The 21978-nt window shown below is 35.3% G+C and overlaps 1 protein-coding gene and 1 non-coding gene across 7 annotated transcripts in view; one reads left to right on the top strand and one right to left on the bottom strand.

Annotated features, from left to right (window-relative positions):
* Positions 1–21978, bottom strand: part of Braf (B-Raf proto-oncogene, serine/threonine kinase) — a 184900-nt gene that overhangs the window by 111555 nt on the left and 51367 nt on the right. For 5 of the 6 annotated variants that reach the window (XM_076832505.2, XM_076832524.2, XM_076832515.2 and 2 more), the window contains one exon: positions 3397–3498. The exons of the other annotated variant lie outside the window; for it this stretch is intronic. In XM_076832505.2, coding sequence (XP_076688620.1) covers positions 3397–3498 — 102 coding nt within the window. The remainder of the gene's footprint in view (positions 1–3396; positions 3499–21978) is intronic. 6 annotated transcript variants of the gene reach the window in all.
* On the top strand, positions 17322–17394 carry Trnal-caa (transfer RNA leucine (anticodon CAA)). The gene has a single exon. It is a non-coding gene; the product is annotated as a tRNA-Leu (tRNA).

The following is a 21978-nucleotide window of genomic DNA, read 5'->3' as shown; positions in this document are numbered from 1 at the left end:
GGTGGTGAGAATCATCCAGTGCCTCATGCATGCTAGGCAAGTGCTCTATCACTGAGTCACAACCCCAGCCTCAAGGCTTTTTTTAAAAAAAAAAAAAATATTTTTAGTTGTAGTTGGACACATTACCTTTATTTATTTATTTTTATGTGGTGCTGAGTATGAACACAGGGCCCCACATGTGCTAGGCGAGTGCTCTACCGCTGAGCCACAACCCCAGCCCTATAATTAAGTCTTATGAGTGGTCATTATACTTGTAATAAAGTACATTTTCTTGTTTCCAAGTCACAGGCAGATTTTCATATCAGATGGAACTAAAATGTAATTTGCTTATTTATTTAGGTCTTCAATATTCTTTTCTTTGTGGGTGGAGTACCGGGGATTGAACTCAGGGGCCATATCACCAGCCCCATTTTGTATTTTATTTAGAAACATGGACTCACGGAGTCGCTTAGCGCCTTGCTTTTGCTGAGGCTGGCTTTGAACTCGCAATTCTCCAGTTTCAGCCTTCCCAGCTGCTGGAATTATTGGCATGTGCTAACACACACACCAGTCTTCAATATTCTTAAGAATCTTTCTCTAATAAATCAAGTGAATGAAAATAAATTACCAATCTGTTCTGTGTTTAAAAAAATCTTCTGGAGATAAATAACGGTAATGTGGTAATGGTAGCAGAACACTATGAATGCACTAAAATCACATAATTCTATATCTAAAAGTGGTTAAAATGGTAAATTTTCTGGGTATTTCACCCCAATAAAAGGAAAAAAAGAAAATATATTAAGGACTGCTTAAGTGCGGGATTAGAAACCTGTAGAATGGTGGGTGTAGATCTGATTTTACACTGAAGGGCATTCAAATATCACTACCTACAAGTCTTTTCTCTTGGACTGGTCAGTTTTCCATAGGCAAGAATTCTATAATCTCTAGCCAGGGTCCTCTTCACAGTACATTAAATGTTGTTAAGTACAATGTTCTAGCTCATTTATATGTTCAATGTATGTACCTCTCTTCCCTGACTCAAGCACAGTTAGTTTAAGGCAGAGATTTAGGACCTTTTAAAAAAATTTCTATATCCCCAGGAGCATTCATAGTATTGTGCTATCATTACCGTGCAAATGTTAGAAGGCACCCAATAAGTATCTGTTGAATGAATGAACCAACTACTTGTGCAGGACTGTATTTCAGAAACTACATAAAGCTCAGATCTTTAAATTATCACATGTGTAATCTTATTCTCATTTTATGAGGTAGGACACAGGGAGACTAGGTAAACTGTCTGCAGGAACTAAGGTCCGAATGAGATTAAAAAATGGGGTCTATGTGACCTCACTGGCTCAAGTTAATCATTGTATTTTATGGCCCTCTATGTATGCCTGTGTATATATGTATACATATGTGTACATACACATACACACACACACACACACATATATATACACACACATATTTTCATAAGCACTAAATATAGCTAAAAATTGTGTAGTATAAGAATCTGTTACTTTACCACATGGTAATGTCATAACCCTTGAGTTATGATCTGACATATAATTTGAATATATTACCCAAATTTATGTGTCTAATTCTAAAAAGAAACCAACCAAATAAAATGTACCTAGTAAAAGATCCACAAATCATGTCAAGAACAATGGTTGAAGAAATTAGAATTATTTAGCCCAACTATGGGTAAGGGTGGAGGGGCACAAAGGCATGACAAAGGTAGAATAAGACCATAGACTTCTGCATTAGATAATTGCCCTCTTTATTAGCAGTGTCACCTTGGGTAAGTCACCTTAAGCTTTGTTTATTCACCTGCAAAATGGGGATAACAAAAATACCTACCACCTAGCATCTAGCCCAAAGTAATGATAAGGATTAAACTAACAAATGCATTTAACACAGTACTGGGCACACATTAAATCAAAGTTTTGTTGCTATTATGATCAGTCTTTAAATAGTAAAAAGTCTTAAAGAGTATGTGTGTGGAGGAGGAGATGAATCACTACTATTGAAAGACATGGTTACTGCTGCAAATGTATTATATTTGAGCAAGGGGGGAAAGTCCCCAAGACATAGAAATGGGTGTGAGGCAAACTGCTGCTTGTAGTCTAACTCTGATTATCAAAGAATTATCGGTTTCAATAGGACTATTTATATCTTCATGACTCCTTTGCTGGCATCAAAAGTCATCCAAGTAAAAGGGATAGCATGAGATATTAGAAAAAGTAACTAGTATCCAGATAAGAATTCTAGTCCTACCATTGATCCTAACTAGTAGTGTGATGGGGGATAAGCCATAGGAATGGAATAGAACAGGAGGAAAAGAATAGAACAGTTTATTAGCTGACTGGAATCCAAACTTCCAACATTTATTTTACCCTGTTTAGATTGGGGTTGAGGGAGGTGGCAGATGGTGCTGGGGATTGAACACAGGACTTGTGTATGCTAGGCCAAGGCTCTATCACTGCTACAGCCCTCCATTCTAAGATTTATTTCAGAAATGCACTTTCTCATAAAATAATGAAGGTTTTTCTTTAAAAAAGCAATTATAGTACTAAATTAGAAATTTATTTGGAGTCTTTCAATCTATGCTTTAAAATCCCTGCCATTTGGAGCCAAATGGTAATCTAATCATTTATTATTTAGTTATCTTCCTATATGACTAGTGATTACAGCTGAATCACTAGTCATATAGTACTACTGTGAAGTAAAGGCAGCGGAGAGCAATGGTGTGCACTGGGTACTGTAGAACCTGAGTGCCTAGATTCCACAACAGCTGGCTCACTATGGAAGCTGGCTGATTTCCAGAAGGAAACTAAGGTCAAGAAGGCTTATCTGTGATTACAATAGTACCTATTATTTCACAGGATTAAGACTTAACACAACGACTAACTCTCTATATAAATTTACAATCATGATCAAGTCTTGATACAAACTTCAAGGAACTATTATCAAAAAAAAAAAAGCAATGTTGGGCTATTTCAAGATGATACAATTTTTTTTTTCTATGAGGAAGAAAAACCAATTGTAGGGGCACTTATTCTAGAAAAGATATTTTACAAAAATTCCTCATTTTCCAATATGGTCACTAGTTTTTGTTGACAGCAAAAACAGTGTGCTTTCTCTCTTTTAAAAATTCTTTATTCAGAGAAATATTTTAAAGTTTAAAGAGGACTTCCTCCTTACTTTTGACATTTTCTAAATTATAAAACAGTGCTTGCATATTTTAACAAGTGAAACAAGACTAAGACTATAATAAAGTCAAAGCTAATTCTCTCTTCCAGTATCTATTGCTAATCCCAGACCCTACAAGAATCAAGATCAACACTACAAAACTTTTTACAAATTCATTATTTTTCCTTTAAAAAATTACTACAAATATGATACTCAAAAGCTTACCTCCAGGTATATTGATGGTGGATTATGCTCCCCACCGAATTTGTCCAATAGGGCCTCTATATGTTCCTGTGTCAACTTAATCATTTGTTTGATATTCCACACCTAAAAAAAATATATATTTTAAAAGAATAAAGATAAATAAAGATCATTTAGTATATCCCAGGCCCTCCATCAAAAAGGTAAATGTAAATGTTTAGGGTTGATATGTAACCTTTAATGTTCCCTTTTGACTCATGTGGAAAACAAATATATATGTATTTAAAACATACAAATACACATAAATATTATATAAAACATTTTGACATTTTTCCCACTAAATAATAATGCCTCAAAATTCTTCCCACATTAGTACACCTCTATTTCACTCCTCCTTAATGGCCGAATAAATGTTCATTTTATAATCTTTCTATATTACTGCTAATTTCAATGATCTCCACACTTCAATGGTAACCAGGGTTAGGTGAACACGATAATTTTAAGAAAATCAAAATTTCCAGATCCTCAGTTTTCCTCTGTACTGTACTCTCCTTAACTGATTTGCTTAAGGACTAATTCTGGGCTGGGGATGTAATTCAGTGACACTGCTGGCCTAGTATGCATGAGGCGCTGAGTTCCATTCCCAGAACTGCAAAAACAAAACAAAACAAAACACACACACTAACCTCCTCCTTCAAAAAACAAACCAATGGGCTGGGGATGTGGCTCAAGTGGTAGCACGCTCACCTGGCATGCGCGGGGCACTGGGTTCGATCCTCAGCACCACATACAAATAAAATAAAGATGTTGTGTCCACCGAAAACTAAAACAAAATTACATCTTAAAAAAAAAAATTAAAAAACCACAAAAAACAAACCAAAACAAAAAAAGCAGAACTAGTTCTTCTTGCCCACCTCCCCTATTAAAATCATCATTTAAAAGAAAGGTAAAGTTCTTATCCATCTCAAATACTGCTAAAATGCACTACTCTGAGATGTAAAAACTACAAAGTATCTCATAAATAGATCATTAAAGGAGGGGAAATTGAAAAGGGAGAAAAGATAAAAATTAAGGGAAACACCTGTTTTATCAATGAAATGAATTTCTGTAAGGTCCCAAGTCTTATTCATTATCTAGCCATTCAGCACAGAATTCAGAAGTCTAAGTAGTTATAACAAAGGCTCATATTAACATATTTTGGGGGGTTGGTGGGGGGGTACTGGGGAATGAACTCAGGGGCACTCAACTATTGAGCCACATTCCCAGCCCTATTTTATATTTTATTTTGAGACAGGGTCTCACTGAGTTGCTTAGTGCCCTTGCAATCCTCCTGTCTCAGCCTCCTGAGCTGCTGGGATTACAAATGTGCGTCACTGTGTGCGGCAACACATTTGTTTTAAGATAACATAAAAAGGTCAGAACTTTTTTCTTGATGAACGATATTGTCCAATTTATCTAGTTTCACAGAGAGAACTGGCTTACAAATTATGTGACAGTCTTATGTATAAACCAAATATTTCAATCTGAAGTTTTTAAGGTGACCCAAAAGTGTATTTAACATTATAAATGCAATACTCAGTAGAAATTATGGCCTTTTAAACTATTAAAGTTATGATGAAAAGATGTGATGCCAGGAGTGATGGTGTGCACCTGCAGTACCAACTACTCAGGAGGCTGAGGCAGGAGGATCACCTGAGCCCAGGAATTTGAGGCCAGCCCAGGCAATATATTGAGACCTCATTTAAAATTAAAAAAGCACTATACCTAAAAAAAGAATAAATAAATAAATATTTTAAAAATTTTTTAAAAGTACAAAGGGAAATAAATGAATAGAGGGTTTAAAAATCCTTTAATAATTAATAATTCCCATACTAGAGTACATTTATGTTATTCCATTTTTATCAACCTCAATGCTTCAATGAATAGTTCTGAACTACCTTTCTGGGCAAATATGCAAGTCTTCAATATTTAGGTAAAGGATTCATGGATAGAAGGGTTTTTTTCCCCCTCCTTCCTATTTTTTTTCTACCCCCGCCCTCCCTTTCTTCCTTTTTCATTCCTGGTAATTGAACACAGGTCCTCACACAGGTTAAGCAAGCGTTCCAACGCTGAGCCACAACCCCTACCCCATATATTTAAAATTTTAATAAATATGCCAAATGTCTCTCAAAAGAAGAAATGTCAAAAGCTATACTCCTATCTACATGGTATGAGCCCTTTTCTCCACAAACCTTACCAACATTAGGCATTAACAAACTTTCTAAAAGGGATATAAGGGGATTGGGTTGTTGTAATTTGCATTTTCTAGAAAGTTGGGTGTTACTGGCCACCCGTGTTGTTAAGAAAATTCTTTATATTGTACTCCCCTTTGTTCTACAGGGTTGTCTTTTCTTGTTGATTAATTTCTTATCTATAGATACTCTTTATTCTGGATGGTAATCCTTATTTTTCTACAAATATTATAGTCTTTCAGTTGTTTTACATTTGGCCTTTTTTTTTTTTTGTACCAGGGCTTGAGCTGAAAGCAGGGCTTAACCAATGAGCTATATCCCCAGCACCTGTTTATTTTGAGATACATTCTTGCTAAATTACTGAATACCCTGCTAAATTGCTGGGGTTGGCTTGGAATTTGCAATCTGCCTTGGCCTCCTGAGTTCCTGGAATAATAGGCATGTGCCACTGTGCCTGGCTTCACTTTGTTCCTCTTAACAAAATGATTCAAATGCACATTAAAGCTTGAGAAGTGATGACAGAAGTTTTAAATTTTTTCTATTGTTAGATATTATAACATTTTCTTTTATGATGACTTTGTTAATTTATTTCCCAAAAGGGCAAATTAGATGTCTTCTTTTCTCTAGCTATGCTTATTTCCTAGGCAATGTCATCTAATCTTGTGACTTTATACGTCTACTATGAACATATTTAGTCCAAATTTTAACATCCAGCTCTGTCTTCTCTCAACTCTTTCCAACTGCCTACCGAACATCTCTACTAGAATAACTAATAGACACCTCAAACTTAGCATGTTCAAAACCTAACTTCTGATCTTTTCACCAACTAAAACTAGGGGTTTTTTTAGTTATTTTTTTACTCAGAAAATGACAAACTTCATTTCTTTGAGTTGCTAAAACCATCCTTGACTCTCGTTTTCAAAACTGACATCTAATCCATCTCCAAATCAAAAAATATATTCACTTTCTCTACCATTACCACCTTAGTCTAAGTCAGTATAATTTCTCTTAATTTACAGCCAATTGTCTCTGAAGGCCACTCCTATTTCATGCTTAGAATGAAATAGTAGGTAATCTTTTTAGTTTTCACTTTTAAAATATATCTTAGTTTACACATAGTACAATATTTATGGGATACATATTTATGGAGTATAATATGAAATTTTAATACATGTACATAACGTTCAATGATTACATTAGAATGACTGGTATATCTATCACCTCCGACATATATCACTGCTTTGTTTTGAGAACATTCAAAATTCTATTGGTTATTCTGAAATAGTAAGTTAATTATTGTCATAGTTAGCCTATGTGCCATAGAACTTCATTAAGCTTAGTCCTCCTATCCAACTGTACCCACATATTCACTAGCCATCCTCTCTTTATCCCTACTCCCCCATGCTCTTCCCATTACTCTATTCTTTACTCCTTTCAGAGCAATTTTTAGATCCTATCTGTGAGGATGTGTGATATTTGGTTTTCTGTGCCTGATTTATTTAACATAATGTTCTCCAGTGCCATTCATGTTGCTACCAACGACAGAATTTTGTTATTTTTATGGCTTAATAATATTCCACTGTGTATACCCAAAACTACAACTAGAGATTACCTGTCAATCTTTTGCTCAAAATGCTTCAATAGTTTCCCAAGTAAAAATCACCAACGCCTTTATGGAAGTCTAGAAGGTATTACATGATCTGGCCCTCTGCTACTTGTTTATCCTGATCTTTTACTGTTTTCCCCTTCTTCCTTTGACTAAATCTCACTTGGTCTTTTAAACATGCCAAGTATAATTCCAATGCAGGAATTTGCATGTACTATTCCTTTCATCTGGAGTACTCTTTCCTTAAGATTTCTTTTTACATGGTTTGTGAGCATACCAAGTTCATTCATCTCTTTATTCCAGTGTCACCTTAACAGAAGGGCAGCGGTTTTTGTCTTGTTTTGTTTTCTGATATACTCCCAGCACCTAGAACAGTGCTTAGCATATTGTAAGCACTCAAATATATATGCTAAGAAAATGAATACTCGGTTTAGATCTTCCCTCTATGTAAGTTCACTGACAATCTAGGCAAAAATGCTTTGTGAGTCAGGATTTTATATCTTTTAATTGATTACATTTTTTAGGTTTATTTAGCTAATTGAAGATCAGAAATATGGTTATTCATCTTTTCGTGCCCTCGTCACTTGGTGTCTTAGTCATAACAGAGATTCAATTAAAACAAAACATTTAAGCTATTTTTAGAACAGGGTATAAAGAATAAAAATTAATCCCAGTTCAGTGGTTCTTCACTTTGCCCAGTAAATTCAGGAGTATATTATACACAGTCTTCCCCCTCCCACAAAAGTTCTTTACCTAGAACACATTTTCACTTGGCATTAACAACTGCTTCCCTAATATATGGGAAAGAGAAAGGGAAAAAAAATAATTGTGGCAGGGGGTAGGAATGAACATGGGGGAAATGAAGAGACCGAGCTAATTATGTACTTTTCTTTCTAGGAACCAAAAAATAAGACTGTTTGGGGAGGGCAAGGTAGGGCCATACCATGAGAGTTGGAAGTTGCGTTTTTTTGGTTTTTAATTTTTAATATTTAGTATTCAGTTTTAGGTGGACACAATATCTTTATTTTATTTTTATGTGGTGCTGAGAATCGAACCCAGTGCTTCATGCGTGCCAGGCGAGCACTCTACCACTTGAGCCACAACCCCAGACCAGAAGTTGCATTTCTTATTTTTGTAAAAGAAAGTAATTTTATATCCAAATAATGGAGAAAAACTATAATGATCCTAGTTGAAATTAGGAATGATGAGTTTGGGAGAAAAATTATTTCAATTTCCCAGAAGAGTAAGAGAAAGAACTTTGATGATTCTTACAAAATGAGGTACATTAAAAAGTAAAGTAAGGTATTTGTGTAAAGCTAACAATAGGATACATAGTTTGGACTTAAATGACTTCTAGGAAAAAGATGAGTATTTGTTAAAATGATCCTAAAAGTGAATGAAAAAAAAATTTAAAGCTTTGAGAAAGTACCTTGATCTCTTTGGTAGGCAGCAATTAAAACCAGACAAGTTTAATTAACAAATGATCATTTCTAATGGTTTCACAACTGGCAATATCCCTCTCTATAAAAAAACTAAGGCTAAGGAGCTAGGATCTGTAATCCCAGTGACTTGGGAGACTAAGGCAGGCAGGAGGATCACAAGTTTGAGGCCAGCCTCAGTAATTTAGCGACACCCCTGCAACTCAGCAAGATCCTATCTTAAAAAGAAAAGAAAAGAAAAGAAAAGAAAAAGGACTGATGGACTGGGGGTATGGCTTGGGTTAAAAAAACAAAAACAAACAAAAAACAACCCTGGGATCCAATACTAACCTCTCCCACTGGAAAAAAAAAAAAAGAGAGAGAAAATTTTTTAAAAGCTTTGCTCAGAAAATGATTATGTTAAAACATAAATGCAGACAACTGATATGGAATACATTGAATGGTTGCTACAGCACAATAAAACTATAGCCACTAGCTCTTCTCATCTCTATAAAAAGGTATCAAGTTCAGATTATGATGACTGGCTTCTATCCATCCAACTTTGAAAGAAAATATAATTGTGATTGTGTGTGTGTGTGTGTATAAAAAATTCTTAAATTCATTTTATGAAGCTAGCCAAACATAGATGTCAAAACTTTGGACAAAGACTAGTAGAAAAAAATAAAGCCACAAAATAATCCAATCTATGGAGTAAAAAAGCTCTTAAATTTAATCTTTGGATTATATTTAAGGTACAGAGATAAAGAGATATAGATATAAAAATATCTACATATGTAAATTGCAAGGATAGTTAACTAGTTGGGAATAACATAATACTTAATAGGTCAAAGGGGAAAATCACATGACCATTGTAATAACCAAGACACACAGAGACCTAAAATGAAAAAAAAAAAAATGTTGGAAGAAACATGGTACTGAAATCAAGGAGGTCAGGGCATCAATGGGGGCGATGGTGCAAGGGTGGGATCAGAATAATCCTGAAAAACAGAAAAGGAATCTAATCAGCTTGGCAAAGAAACTAAAGCTAATAAACTGCAGATCAAAATATGATGAAATTTCTACTGAAATAATTCTAGAAGAACCTCTCCAAGCTTAAAGACAACAAATATGAAAGAAGGAAAAAATTACAAAGACTTGAATTTTTGAGTTGGGGTGGTAGTACATATCTGAAATCCCAGCTTTTCAGGAAGCTGAGAACAGGAGGACTGCAAATCTGAGGCCAGCCTGAACAGTTTAGGGAGACCTTGCCTCAAGATTAAAAAATATATATATATATATTTTAAAGACTGGGGATGTAGCTCAGTGGTAGAGTACTTGCCTACCATGTGTAAGACTCTGGGCTCTATACTGGGTACTCTCCCAGTACCCAAGTGACTTGAATCTTGAATCATATAGTCATTAAAATAAAAACCTCAGGTGAGGTAAAAAGATAGAACTGAAGAATGATTTTGAAAAGATTAGCCAAAAGTCAGAGATAAATGGATTGCAGATACAAATAGTACTAGTGGGCTGGGGTTGTGGCTCAGAGGTAGAGTACTCTCTAGCACATGCAAAGCCCTGAGTTCAATTCTCAGCACCACATAAAAATAAATAACATAAAGGTATTGTGTCCAACTAAAACTAAAAAATATTTTAAAAAGAATATTTTCCAAACCAGTTGATAATTAAAAATACTGAGTTTATGGGCTGAGGTTGTGGCTCAGTGGTAAAGTGCTCGTCTAGCACCTGCGAGGCCCTGGGTTCTATCCTCAGAACTACATAAAATCAACTTAGTGAAAGATCTATACATTGAAAACTACAGAACCCTAAAGAAAGAAATCAAAGAAGACCTTAGAAGATGGAAAGATCTCCCTTGCTCTTGTTTAGGCAGAATTAATATTATCAAAATGACCATACTACCAAAAACACTACACAGATTTAATGCAATTCTGATCAAAATCCTAATGGCATTCCTCATAGAAATAGAAAAAGCAGTCATGAAACTCATCTGGAAAAATAAGAGACCCAGAATAGCTAAAGCAATCCTTAGCAGGAAGAGTGAAGAAGGTGGCATCACTATACCAGACCTTAAACTATATTATAGAGCAAAAGTAACAAAAACAGCATGGTATTGGCACCAAAACAGACTGGTAGACCAATGGTATGGAATAGAGGACACAGAGACTAACCTACAAAATTACAATTATCTTATATTAGACAAAGGTGCCAAACCATGCACTGGAGAAAAGAGAGCCTCTTCAACAAATGGTGCTGGGAAAATTGGAAACCATATGCAACAAAATGAAATTAAACCCCTATCTCTCACCATGCACAAAACTCAACTCAAAGTGGATCAAGGACCTAGGAATTAAATCAGAGACCCTGTGTCTAATAGAAGAAAAAGTAGGCCCTAACCTCCATCACGTCAGATTAGGTCCAACTTCCTTAATAAGACTCTTATAGCACATGAATTTAAACCAAGAATCAATAAATGGGATGGACTCAAACTAAAAAGTTTCTTCTCAGCCAAAGAATCTGTGAGGTAAATAGAGAGCCTACATCTTGGGAGCAAATCTTTACCCTTCACACATCAAATTGATCTCTAATCTTTAGGGTATAGAAAGAACTCAAAAAGCTAAACATCAAAAAACAAATAACCCAATCAATAAATGGGCCAAGGGCCTGAATAGACACTTTTCAGAAGAGAATATATAATCAATCAACAAATATATGAAAAAATGTTCATCATCGCTAGCAGTCAGAGAAATGCAAATCAAAACTACTCTAAGATTTCATCTCACTCCAGTCAGAATGGCAGCTATTATGAAGACAAACAACAAGTGTTGGTGAGGAGTGGGGGAAAAGGTACACTCATAAATTGCTGGTGGAACTGCAAATTGGTGCAAACAATCTAGAAAGCAGTATGGAGATTCCTTGGCAAACTGGGAATGGAACCACCATTTGACCCAGCTATCCCTCTCCTTGGTTTATACCCAAAGGACTTAAAAACAGCATACAACAGGGACACAGCCACATCAATGTTTATAGCAGCACAATTCACAATAGCTAACCTGTGGAACCAACCTGGATGCCCTTCAGTAGATGAATGGATAAAAAAAATGAGCATATATACACAATGGAATATTACTTAGCTATTAAAGAATAAAATCATGACATTTGCAGGTAAATGGATGAAGTGGGAAAAGAAAATGCTAAGTGAAGCTAGCCAATCCCCCAAAAACCAAATGTTGGTTTTCTCTGATATAAGGAGGCTAATACATAGTGGGGTAGGGAGGGGGAACATAGGAGGAATAGACAAACTCTAGATAGGGAAGAGGAGTTGGAGGGTAAGGGAGGGGGCACGGGGTTAGAAATGATGGTGGAATGTGATGAACATCATTATCCAAAGTAGTGTATGAAGACACAGATTGATATGAATATATTTTGTATACAACCAGAGATATGAAAAATTATGCTCTATATGTATAATATGAATTGTCATGCATTCCACTGTCATATAAAAAATACAAATATTTAAAAAATAATAAATAAAATAAATGTATTGTGTCCAACTACAACTAAAAACAAATATTAAAATAAAAAATTACTGAGATTAAAGGAGTACACTAAAAACCTGGTCATGAGAGATAAAGCTAACTCCAAAAACAACACAAGGTTGAGGTGAAAGAGCAGAAAAGTTCTCAAAGTCAACCAAAAAAAAAAAAAGAAAAACAAGTTAGACTGATGGCTTCTCAACAACAGTAAAAGAAGCAGGAAGATAATGAAACAGCTTTAAGATGCAAAAATATCTGGAATTTTGCAGATGTGATTAGATCAAGGAACTTGCAATAGGGGATTATCTTGGATCATATGGGTGGGCCCTACCACATAACCACAAATTTCCTTATAAAAGAGAACTAAAAGGAAATTTTATTACAGAAGATCATGCAATATGAAGACCAAACAGAGATTTAAAGATGGTATATGCTGGCCTTGAAGATGGGACCACGAGCCAAGAAATACACAAAATGCATCTCTGAGGCTAGAAAAGGGAAGTGATTAGATTCTTCCCTAGAGCCTCAAGAGGGAGTGCAGCCTTGCTGACACCTTGCTTTTGGTCTAATGAAATCCATTCAGTATTTCTAACCTGCAGAACCTTAAGAGAATAAATCTACAGTGTAATGAAAGACTAACTTTGTGTTATTTTGTTATAGCAGTTACTATAACAAATCCTACAGACTAATAAAGATGAGGGCAGACCTAAATAAGCAAACTATATAAAAAACAACACAATGGTGACAACAATTAATGGGGAAAGGTAAACATTAAAGCATTCTAAGATCTATTATTCTTCAAAAAGAGGAATCCTGGAACATTTTGTTGTGCCAGACAGATGTCAAAATAATATAGAAGCTTACTTGATGAGATTACTACTTGCCAAATTTGGGAGTTTTCCAGCAAAAACAAAAAGGAATGGACCCTAACAGACTATACAAAACAAAACCCTCAGGGATCCACAAATGCTGGGGTGGGGTGGTGGGGTGGTGATGGTGGTCGCGGGTTACCACCACACACTTACTTATAACCTTAGTAATCTTAACATTAAAGGAAAAGAACTATGCATTCATGCTGCCTTTTTAGAAAAATGATATAACTGATTCAAGGAAGGACCAAAGGATGCTAAAATCATTAAGTGAAAAATTGATGGGGAAAAGGATATTCACATAGTAAAAAAAGTATTTCCCCAGAGATTAAAGACAAAGGGGAAAACAAACCTTACAAGGAGACTGGCTTAGAACAATTAATAGTTAAGACAGCCAGACAAAAATCATTTGCTGTGATGCAACATAAATGATATCACCCTAGAAGTATATTTGCAGACCATTTAAATAGAATCTAATCAAGCTTTTATAGTTAGTTTCTAATTTAAAAGAAATATGGAGGATACAGAAATATGCTAAAAACACTATAATGAAATAATCGGACAAATATAGAATGTAGAACATTTACTTTCTCTTCAAAAGTCAAAAACCTTACAATCAGACAAATACAAAATGTGGGACTGCAGGACAACTGTGTTAGAATCTTTAATAAATCATGGCATGGGGAAACCAAACAGCACATGCAATGCCCTGAGCACAAGCCTCTGTATAAACCAACAAAGAATGGAAAACAGTAACTACTAAAAGACAACAAGTAACTTTGTGCATGCATAAAGAGTAGACCTTAGTATAGAAATGGAGGATGGCTTTAAAGGTCATTTGGAGATGACAACTTGAAAAATTTGAACCTGTACTAGATGTAAAATTACCGAACTGTTAATTTTCCTAGATATGATGATATTATGGTTAGATGAAGAAATTTCCTCTCTTAGGAGACACGAACATGGCAAAATATTAAATATAACAATCATTACAATGGTGTAGGTAATGTTTTTATGAGTGTTCATTGCACTTTATTACAGTTTTGAGTTTTTCCCCAAACCTTTTATTTAGCCTTTAATGTTGAGTAGTGATCTTTTCTCCACAATAATGCCTTCTCTCTCTCTCTCTCTCTTTTTAAGAGAGAGAGAGAGAATTTTTTTTTTAATGTTTATTTTTCAGTTTTTGGCGGACACAACATCTTTGTTTGTATGTGGTGCTGAGGATCGAACCGGGGCCGCACACATGCCAGGCGAGCATGCTACCGCTTGAGCCACATCCCCAGCCCCATGCCTTTTCTCTTGATGTCTAATTGATCTGAAACTGATCTGCATATACTTAAAAGAGTTTTTAACCCCTATTTGCCTGATATGTATTTTCTCATCCTTTTACTTTCACCTACTGTGAGCACTGTCTCTTACATATGGATCATAACTAGACTTTCTTACTAATCAAATTCACCTACATTTTTATAGTTCATCTATTTCTACCATCTTATTATGTGCTTTTTCTTGCTTTTCTGATTTCTATTGAATTGATCAAGTTTTGGTATTCTTTCTCTTACATTTACATAGTGGCCACACATTCTAGGGCATAAAGCAAGTTTCATAAATATTTTAAAAAACTGATATCAGGCAGATAATATTCTCATAGAATTTAGAAATCAATAACAAAATTTGAATATACTTTTTAAAAATATCAACATTAATCCATAAAAATTCTTAGAATATTAGAAGTAGGGATCTTATAAATTAAAAAAGGAAATATCTACAAGAAACAGAAAAACATCACAGTGAATAATCAGAAATAAGATAAAGGTGCCTTTGCTATTGTAGACAAGAGATATTAGAGCTAATGGCATGGGACAAGATATAAAAATAGGTGTAAAAATAAGAATGGAAGAGACAAAAATTATTTGTAGGATATATGCAATTATTATGGTTTGGATGTAAGGTGTCCTCCAAAAGCTCATGTGTGAGACAAGACAAGATGATTTGGAGGAGAAATGATTGGGTTATAGCCTTAACCTAACCAGTGAACTGAATGGTAACTGGAGATAGGGGGGCTTGGCTGGAAGGAGTGGTTTACTGGGGGCGTGGCTATGGGGTATATACTTTGTATCTGAAGACTAGAGTTGGGCTCTCAGCTTCCTAATCAACATGAGCTACTTCCCTCTGCCACACCCTTCCACCCTGATCTTTCTGCCTCACCTCAAGCCCTGAGGAATGGAGCTGGCCTTCTATGGACTAAGACATCTGAAACCATGAGCCCTCAAATAAACTTTTCTGGCCAGATTCTTTAGTCACAGCAGTAAAAAAGTTGACTGAAACAGAAATCTACAGAAAAACCCAAGAAATTCTATGATCCATCAGGACTAATAACTATAAAAACTAATAGAAAAGATTAGTAAGGTTGTTGGCTATAAGATCAAGGACACAAGTGCTCTAATGCATCAGCCAAAGAAATTTTAAAAGGAGATACTTTTCATAACAGCAACAGAAACTATAAAAATCCAGGGGGGAAAACCTATCAAAAAAATTGCCAAGACTTCTGTGGTAGAAGCAACAAAATAACAATATTGTGAATCAAAGACTACTCAGAAGAGACAAAGTCAGATGGTTCTAGAGATTAATTCCTCCCTCTTTTGGTATCCTATCAAGAAGCTGGCTCAGCAAGTCTGTTTGCTTAATAGAAGAAAAAAGACTGACGATAACCACAGAACTCAGGATGGAAGCTTCCCCTTTCTAATAAAGCCATCTGATAAACCTCAAAACCCCAAATATTACATAGGAGTCCTTTACATGGAACATTCATTCTGGTTATGTTTGGCCTAAGCACATATCATTATAGGGATAGCAGATCTCAGGAGATTGTGTATGTCCTGGTACACCTTCATTTCTCTCCACTAAACAACAACAACATTATCAACAGTACCATCACCATCGCTATCATTATTGGTGGTGCTGGGATTGTATGCAGGGCCTTGTATAGGCTGTGAGTGCTCTACCACTGAGCTATACTCCCAGCCTCTTACTAAATCTTACTTCACATTTACACCAAATGACAAGCAGGGGCACACATGTCCCCCTTCACTTGGTGAAGTAATTGTTCCTTATGAAAAGATTCAATATCACACTGTTGTCAACTTTCCTCAAATGAATTTAGTGCAATACAATAAAGATAAACATATAGTGTGCTTTATCAATGTCTGTAGTTTTTAAAACTTGCTTACAAAAATATAAAGCAAATATATAAAATACATAATTGAAGAAAGCTGAGTAATGGGTACATGGTATATTATTCTCTATACTTTTCTCTATATACTTGAAAAAAGGAGGACAGGAGGAAGAGATAGAGGGAGGGAGTTGAGATGGTAAGCTAATTAAGCTTCTTCCAGAAATAACAAATCTATCCCTTCTTTTATATTTTAGGTGGCCCTAAACATGCCTGCTACAATCCTTGTACCTAGAGGAAAGGCAATCAATGAGTATAACACTTGTAGAGAAACCATAGTCAGATCTCCCATTTAGAAAAGATGCCCAGAAATACGTAACTACAAAGTTCTCTTTTGCAATCAACTTAATTGTTTATTTGTGAATGTTAACAGGCAAGAGTCAAGACACTGAAAATCTAACAGATCAAAGATCATCATAAGTAAACAGAATAACTGGGCAAAGAGAAAAAAATTGTTATTGAAAAAATATTTTATAATAATAAGCAATAAATAATAAAATGAATATTGATGTAGATCATGGTAATAATTTATTATATAAAGAAACTTCCTTGTCAACAGAGAGCACAGAGAGCAAAAGAAAGGGGAGGAGAAAAGAGATGGATGATAACAAAGAAAGTTGAAGGGATGTTAAGAATACAAATGGAGGACTGGGGTTGTAGTTCAGTGTTAGAGTGCTCGCTTTGCATGTATGAGGCACTGGGTTCAATTCTTAGCACCACATCAAGATAAAAGTATTATGTCCATCTACAACTAAAAAAAAGAAAAAAAGAAAAAGGAGGCTCAAAACCTATTTAGTAAGAGATCTAAATAAAGCAAATAGAAGAAATAAAGGTGATACTAAAAGCATTTGGGGCTAAAGAAAAACACCTATATTCTGACTATAAAGAGTTCAATAAGGAGTAAGTAGAGACTTATGTATCAGGAGTTAAAAAGACTACGTATCAGGATAAACCCTAGTTTCCATGATTAACTTTCAGAAGTTCAAAAGCGAAAGAAACCCCCCCCTAAAGCTTCCTATAAAATCCTTAGAATTAGGGCTGGGGTTGTGGCTCAGTGGTAGAGCATTTGCCTCAAACACAGGAGGCCCTGGGTTCAATTCCCAGCACCGCATATAAATAATGAATAAAATAAAGGTCCATCAACTAAAAAAAAAAAAAAAATCCTTACAATTAACTTGTCATCAGACTTTCCTTCAGCAACATGAAAGACAATTTAGACAGAGTTTACTTGTTGACTCAGGCTAGGAGGGTTAGAATGGGGATTGGTAGTAAGTCCAGGGATTTCTTTTTGGAATGATAAAAAAACATTCTACAATGGATTTTGGTGACAGTCACACAACTCTGAATATATTAAAAGGCTAAATCGCATGACATATGAATTATATCTCAATAAATCTGTTTTAAAAAGACAAAGGCCATCAGGAGGTGTAGCTAAGTGATAAGCACTAGTATGTGCAAGACCCTGGCACTACCAAAAAAAAAAAAAAAAAAAAAAAAGCCAACCCCCTCCACCAATGCCTTCACTGTCTTAACCAAAAAATGATTTTGAATGGGAAAATTTTATATCCAAGCAAACTACCAATCACACAATATAGCAAATGACATCTTTTAGACATGTAACATCTCAGGATGTAGCTTAGTGGGAATTCACAGACCTGAGAACATTTCTAATTTTTATCCTAGCAGTTCTACTTCTAGAAATTTTAACAATCAACCATAAGGTTGAGGGATAGAGTAGGTTGCTAGTTTCAGAACGAATAAAGATAAAGCAATAATTCACTAGGTAAAAAGAACACTAAAAAAGTACTCTCTTTACATACATAAAAGCACAAAACTGATGTGAATAAATTCGTCCAAAAATGAAAACATAGACTACACAAAAAAGCTACGTTACAAAGTAGAAAGTTAAAGACAGTGATTAAAGCTATAGAATGTATGGTAAGCAAAAGGAGAGGGGTCATAAGAGGGGGATCAGAAAATCAGATGAGAGACCAGGTAATGAATGACCTTGAAAGCAATAATATAAGCAGTTTGAATTTTATTCTAAATGCAGTTTCAAAAGCAGATTTGTATAACGTAATCTGATTTGTAGTTTATTTTTATTATTAACGATTATTATCCCCATTTTATGATGGAGAATATTGTGGTACAAAGGTGGTGTTAAGTATCTTGCTCAAGCCACACATCTGGTAAATGGTGGCATCAGGATTTCATTCTAAACAATAAAAACCCAAGGCAGAATATATATTATGGTATCTCTAAATATCACTTTAGAGGAGAATGGATTATAAATGGGGCAAGAGTAAATGCAGGGAAGACCAGCTGAGACTGACTCGAATCTGAGATATACTTTAAAGGTAGGAAAAAAAAAGAGAGCCTTCCAGTACATTAGACGTGGGGTAGGGGTGAGAGAAAAAAAAAAAAAAACATAAGGAATCAAAGCTGACTCTAAAACTCTAGTGTGAGCAACAGGGGTGGACAGTGGTGCCACGAGGGAAAGAAATCAAGCATTGTGTTACCAACAGGAGAGGTTAATTAAATGACCCAGGAGGCAACTGGCTATGTGAATTCGGAACTCTGAGAAATGAGGCTAGAGACACATTTAGGTGTCACTGGCATATCAATAAGCACAGATTCAAGGAAGTATAGATGAAGCAGACTCAGCATAAGGGTCCACCAACATTTATAAGATGTGTGGAGAACAGAGACATCAAAAACAGCTGGGAAGAAACAGTCACTGAGGTAGGTGAAAACTACTGAGTGAGGAAAATTTCTTGGTTAAGAATAGGAAAATGGGAACAGGAGATAGTGGCTAGGAGACACTAGGAAGGATGTGGTCTCATATGTACATACATCTGCAAACAGATCAGGGCTGCAAGATAACAGCACACTTGTAACTCAAGGGAAAAATCCAGTAGAGTGGGAGAAAGTAATGTGGAAGAGAGACATTAACTTCAGGGAAAAAGCTTTAGAGATGGCCGCAAGAGATGAAATCTGAGTCACAAGCAGAGGAATCAGACTGTCAGCAATGGTCTTTGATAACAAGTGAAATAAAGATAGAACATGAGGACCAAGCAGATAGATTTGTAGAACTGGTGGTGAAAAGATGATGGTAGCTGCATAATTTCTCAGTAGGTTTGAAATGAAGTCCACAGATGAGAGCGAGAGTTGTAGAAGGTCTGCAGGGAGTGGAAACACACTCTTCACAGGAGAAGTGAAGAAACAGCTGCACATTATGATGCCTTGTTGAGATTTTGGCATAAATTTAAAGCAGTACATTTAACTGCCTATGTGCAGGCAGAGAGGGTGGGTAGCTTGTATTTTGACAGTCCTATATAATGAAAGAGAAAAATTAAAGAGTCAAAGATATTAGTAATTTTTATAGTCTGAAATGTGGGTTGTGAAGAAAAGGTTTCACTTGAGAAGGGTGAAGAAGTGGGGCTATAGGGGCTGGGAATGTGGCTCAAATGGTAGCGAGCTCACCTGGCATGTGTGCAGCCCGGGTTCGATCCTCAGCACCACATACAAAGATGTTGTGTCTGCCGAAAACTAAAAAATAAATATTAAAAAATTCTCTCTTCTCTCTCTCTCTCACTCTCCAAAAAAGAAGAAGAAGAAGAAGAAGAAGAAGAAGAAGAAGTGGGGCTGTAGTATGAGGCCAGAACATTCTTAAGGGTTAGAGAAGAAGTTGAGGATTTAGGAGTTTGTTGACTGTATAGTTCCACAATTCCCTTGGCCAGCTAAAGGCTGAGAAATAAATGTAAGAAAGTGGTACTCATGAATACAATAAGTAGAAGATACCCTAACTTTAAACTCTGAAATCCAACTACAATGATCTAAAACTGAATAAAAGGAACAAACTTTTCTCTAGAGCTGGGGACACTGCTCAGTGGTAGAGTGCTTGCCTTTTATGCCTACAAGCCCTGGGTTCAATCCCAGGTTGTAGGGGGAAAAGCTCTTTTTTTTTTTTTTTTTACCCTTTTTCCTGGCTAATTAAGAGCAACTGAATTTTAAGTTTCAAGGATCCTAGAAGAATAAGAAAAGTACAAATTGGTAATGTCCATATTGTCATGAACTGTTCATATAGTCATTGATTAAATCTACCTATTTTTAAAAATTCAACAACTCACATTCAAAAGGGTCTTTATCTTTATTAAATGGATCAAATATTGTCACATACATAGAATTTAATTGAATGGAACTGTATTTGGAGGGGTTAAATGGAAGGAAAATATAGATACTTATCAAATGAAACAATAAAAGCAGCTCAAGTTCAGGACCAACTGCAAATACTTTTACACATCTTAGCAATGCATATTTCCTGCCTTTGGTAAAACTCCCTGTTATAATCTCTCATTGTAGCCTTCTTTCCCAAGTTACTCTTTTTTCCCAAACTCTGAGACACCATTCCAGAATATATCTTACTATTAAAAAATTTTAGATCTGTGGGAAAACAATGTTAACAAGTAAATAACTGGGGCATAATAGTCAATTAGGACTGAGTTCTGTGAAGTTGAGATCTATCTACACCATGTTGATCACTATTTTATTCCTAGTTCCAAGGGATACTGCCTAGCATGAAGCAGGTAGTTTAAAAGTGCTGGCTACATGAAAATATTCTTTTTTCTACAAAAATTCTATATTTTGATTAAGCTGAGAGGAAATTCATGAAATCACATTCAAGAAGATTCTACGTAAGTCACACATAAAAGTACTGTAATAGGCTACAGATAAGCCAGAAAAGTAGAAGACACCTTTAGTCAAGATGTTGTATTTGTTTTTTTCTCAATTAGGGTACCATGAGAAATTAAGTCTTAACATCCAAGGCAAGCAGCATAAGTAATGAATTATCTCTTCTCCATGCTTCTAGAATAGTATTTCTAGAACTCAACTCAATAGCAATGGAGTTAAAAAAGTTATATTCAGCGGCTGAGGCTGTGGCTCAGTGGTAAAGAGCTTGCCTAGCATGTGTGAGGCACTGGGTTTGATTCTCAGCACCAAGTACAAGTAAATGAATAAAATAAAGGTCTACCATCTAAAAAAATATTTTTTAAAAAAGGTATATTCATTAGTTTTCCTTTTTTTTTTTTTTGGTAAACACTATAATAAAGAACAATGTTTTGTGGAGAACATTTCATAGTATTTAAATATGTTAAAGATAAAATGTTACTATACATTGGACAGAAAAATAGCAACTGGATCTTTGACTTGCTTAATGTATTTTTCCCCTCCCCCCCAAAAAATTCAGTTTTCAAAGATTTTACAAAGATTTTATCAATTTTTTTCCAAGATTCCTCCATTAATACAAGCTTTCTCCAGCTTGTGCCACATACTCTCTGTCATATTTCTCACTGTTCTAGAGTGGGTGCTAGGAATACTATGCAACTGATGATGTACCAATCTTATTGAAATGCTTACTTTGTACCATATACTTTGTCTATATTAATTCATTCAGCTCCTCCCAACAACTCAATGAAGTTTGGGATAATTATCCTGTTTCACAAATGTGTAAACAGGGAGCTAAAAAAGACTCGAACCATGTTAGTCAATTTAGAATTGTACTTGTATTGCACAGCCTATGAGCATTTATGAAAAGCAGATGAATAAAATCATCATTAGGTATGCTGACCAAGAGAGCACACTAGACGTTTCACATTATGAAGGCAGGTTAGAACTTTAAGATAATAAGCATTTAA

This window comes from Callospermophilus lateralis, chromosome 1, assembly GCF_048772815.1.
Source record: "Callospermophilus lateralis isolate mCalLat2 chromosome 1, mCalLat2.hap1, whole genome shotgun sequence".
NCBI classification, from domain to species: domain Eukaryota; kingdom Metazoa; phylum Chordata; class Mammalia; order Rodentia; family Sciuridae; genus Callospermophilus; species Callospermophilus lateralis.
Note: the sequence above shows the minus strand (reverse complement) of the source record. Positions and strands in the feature narration are given on the sequence as shown.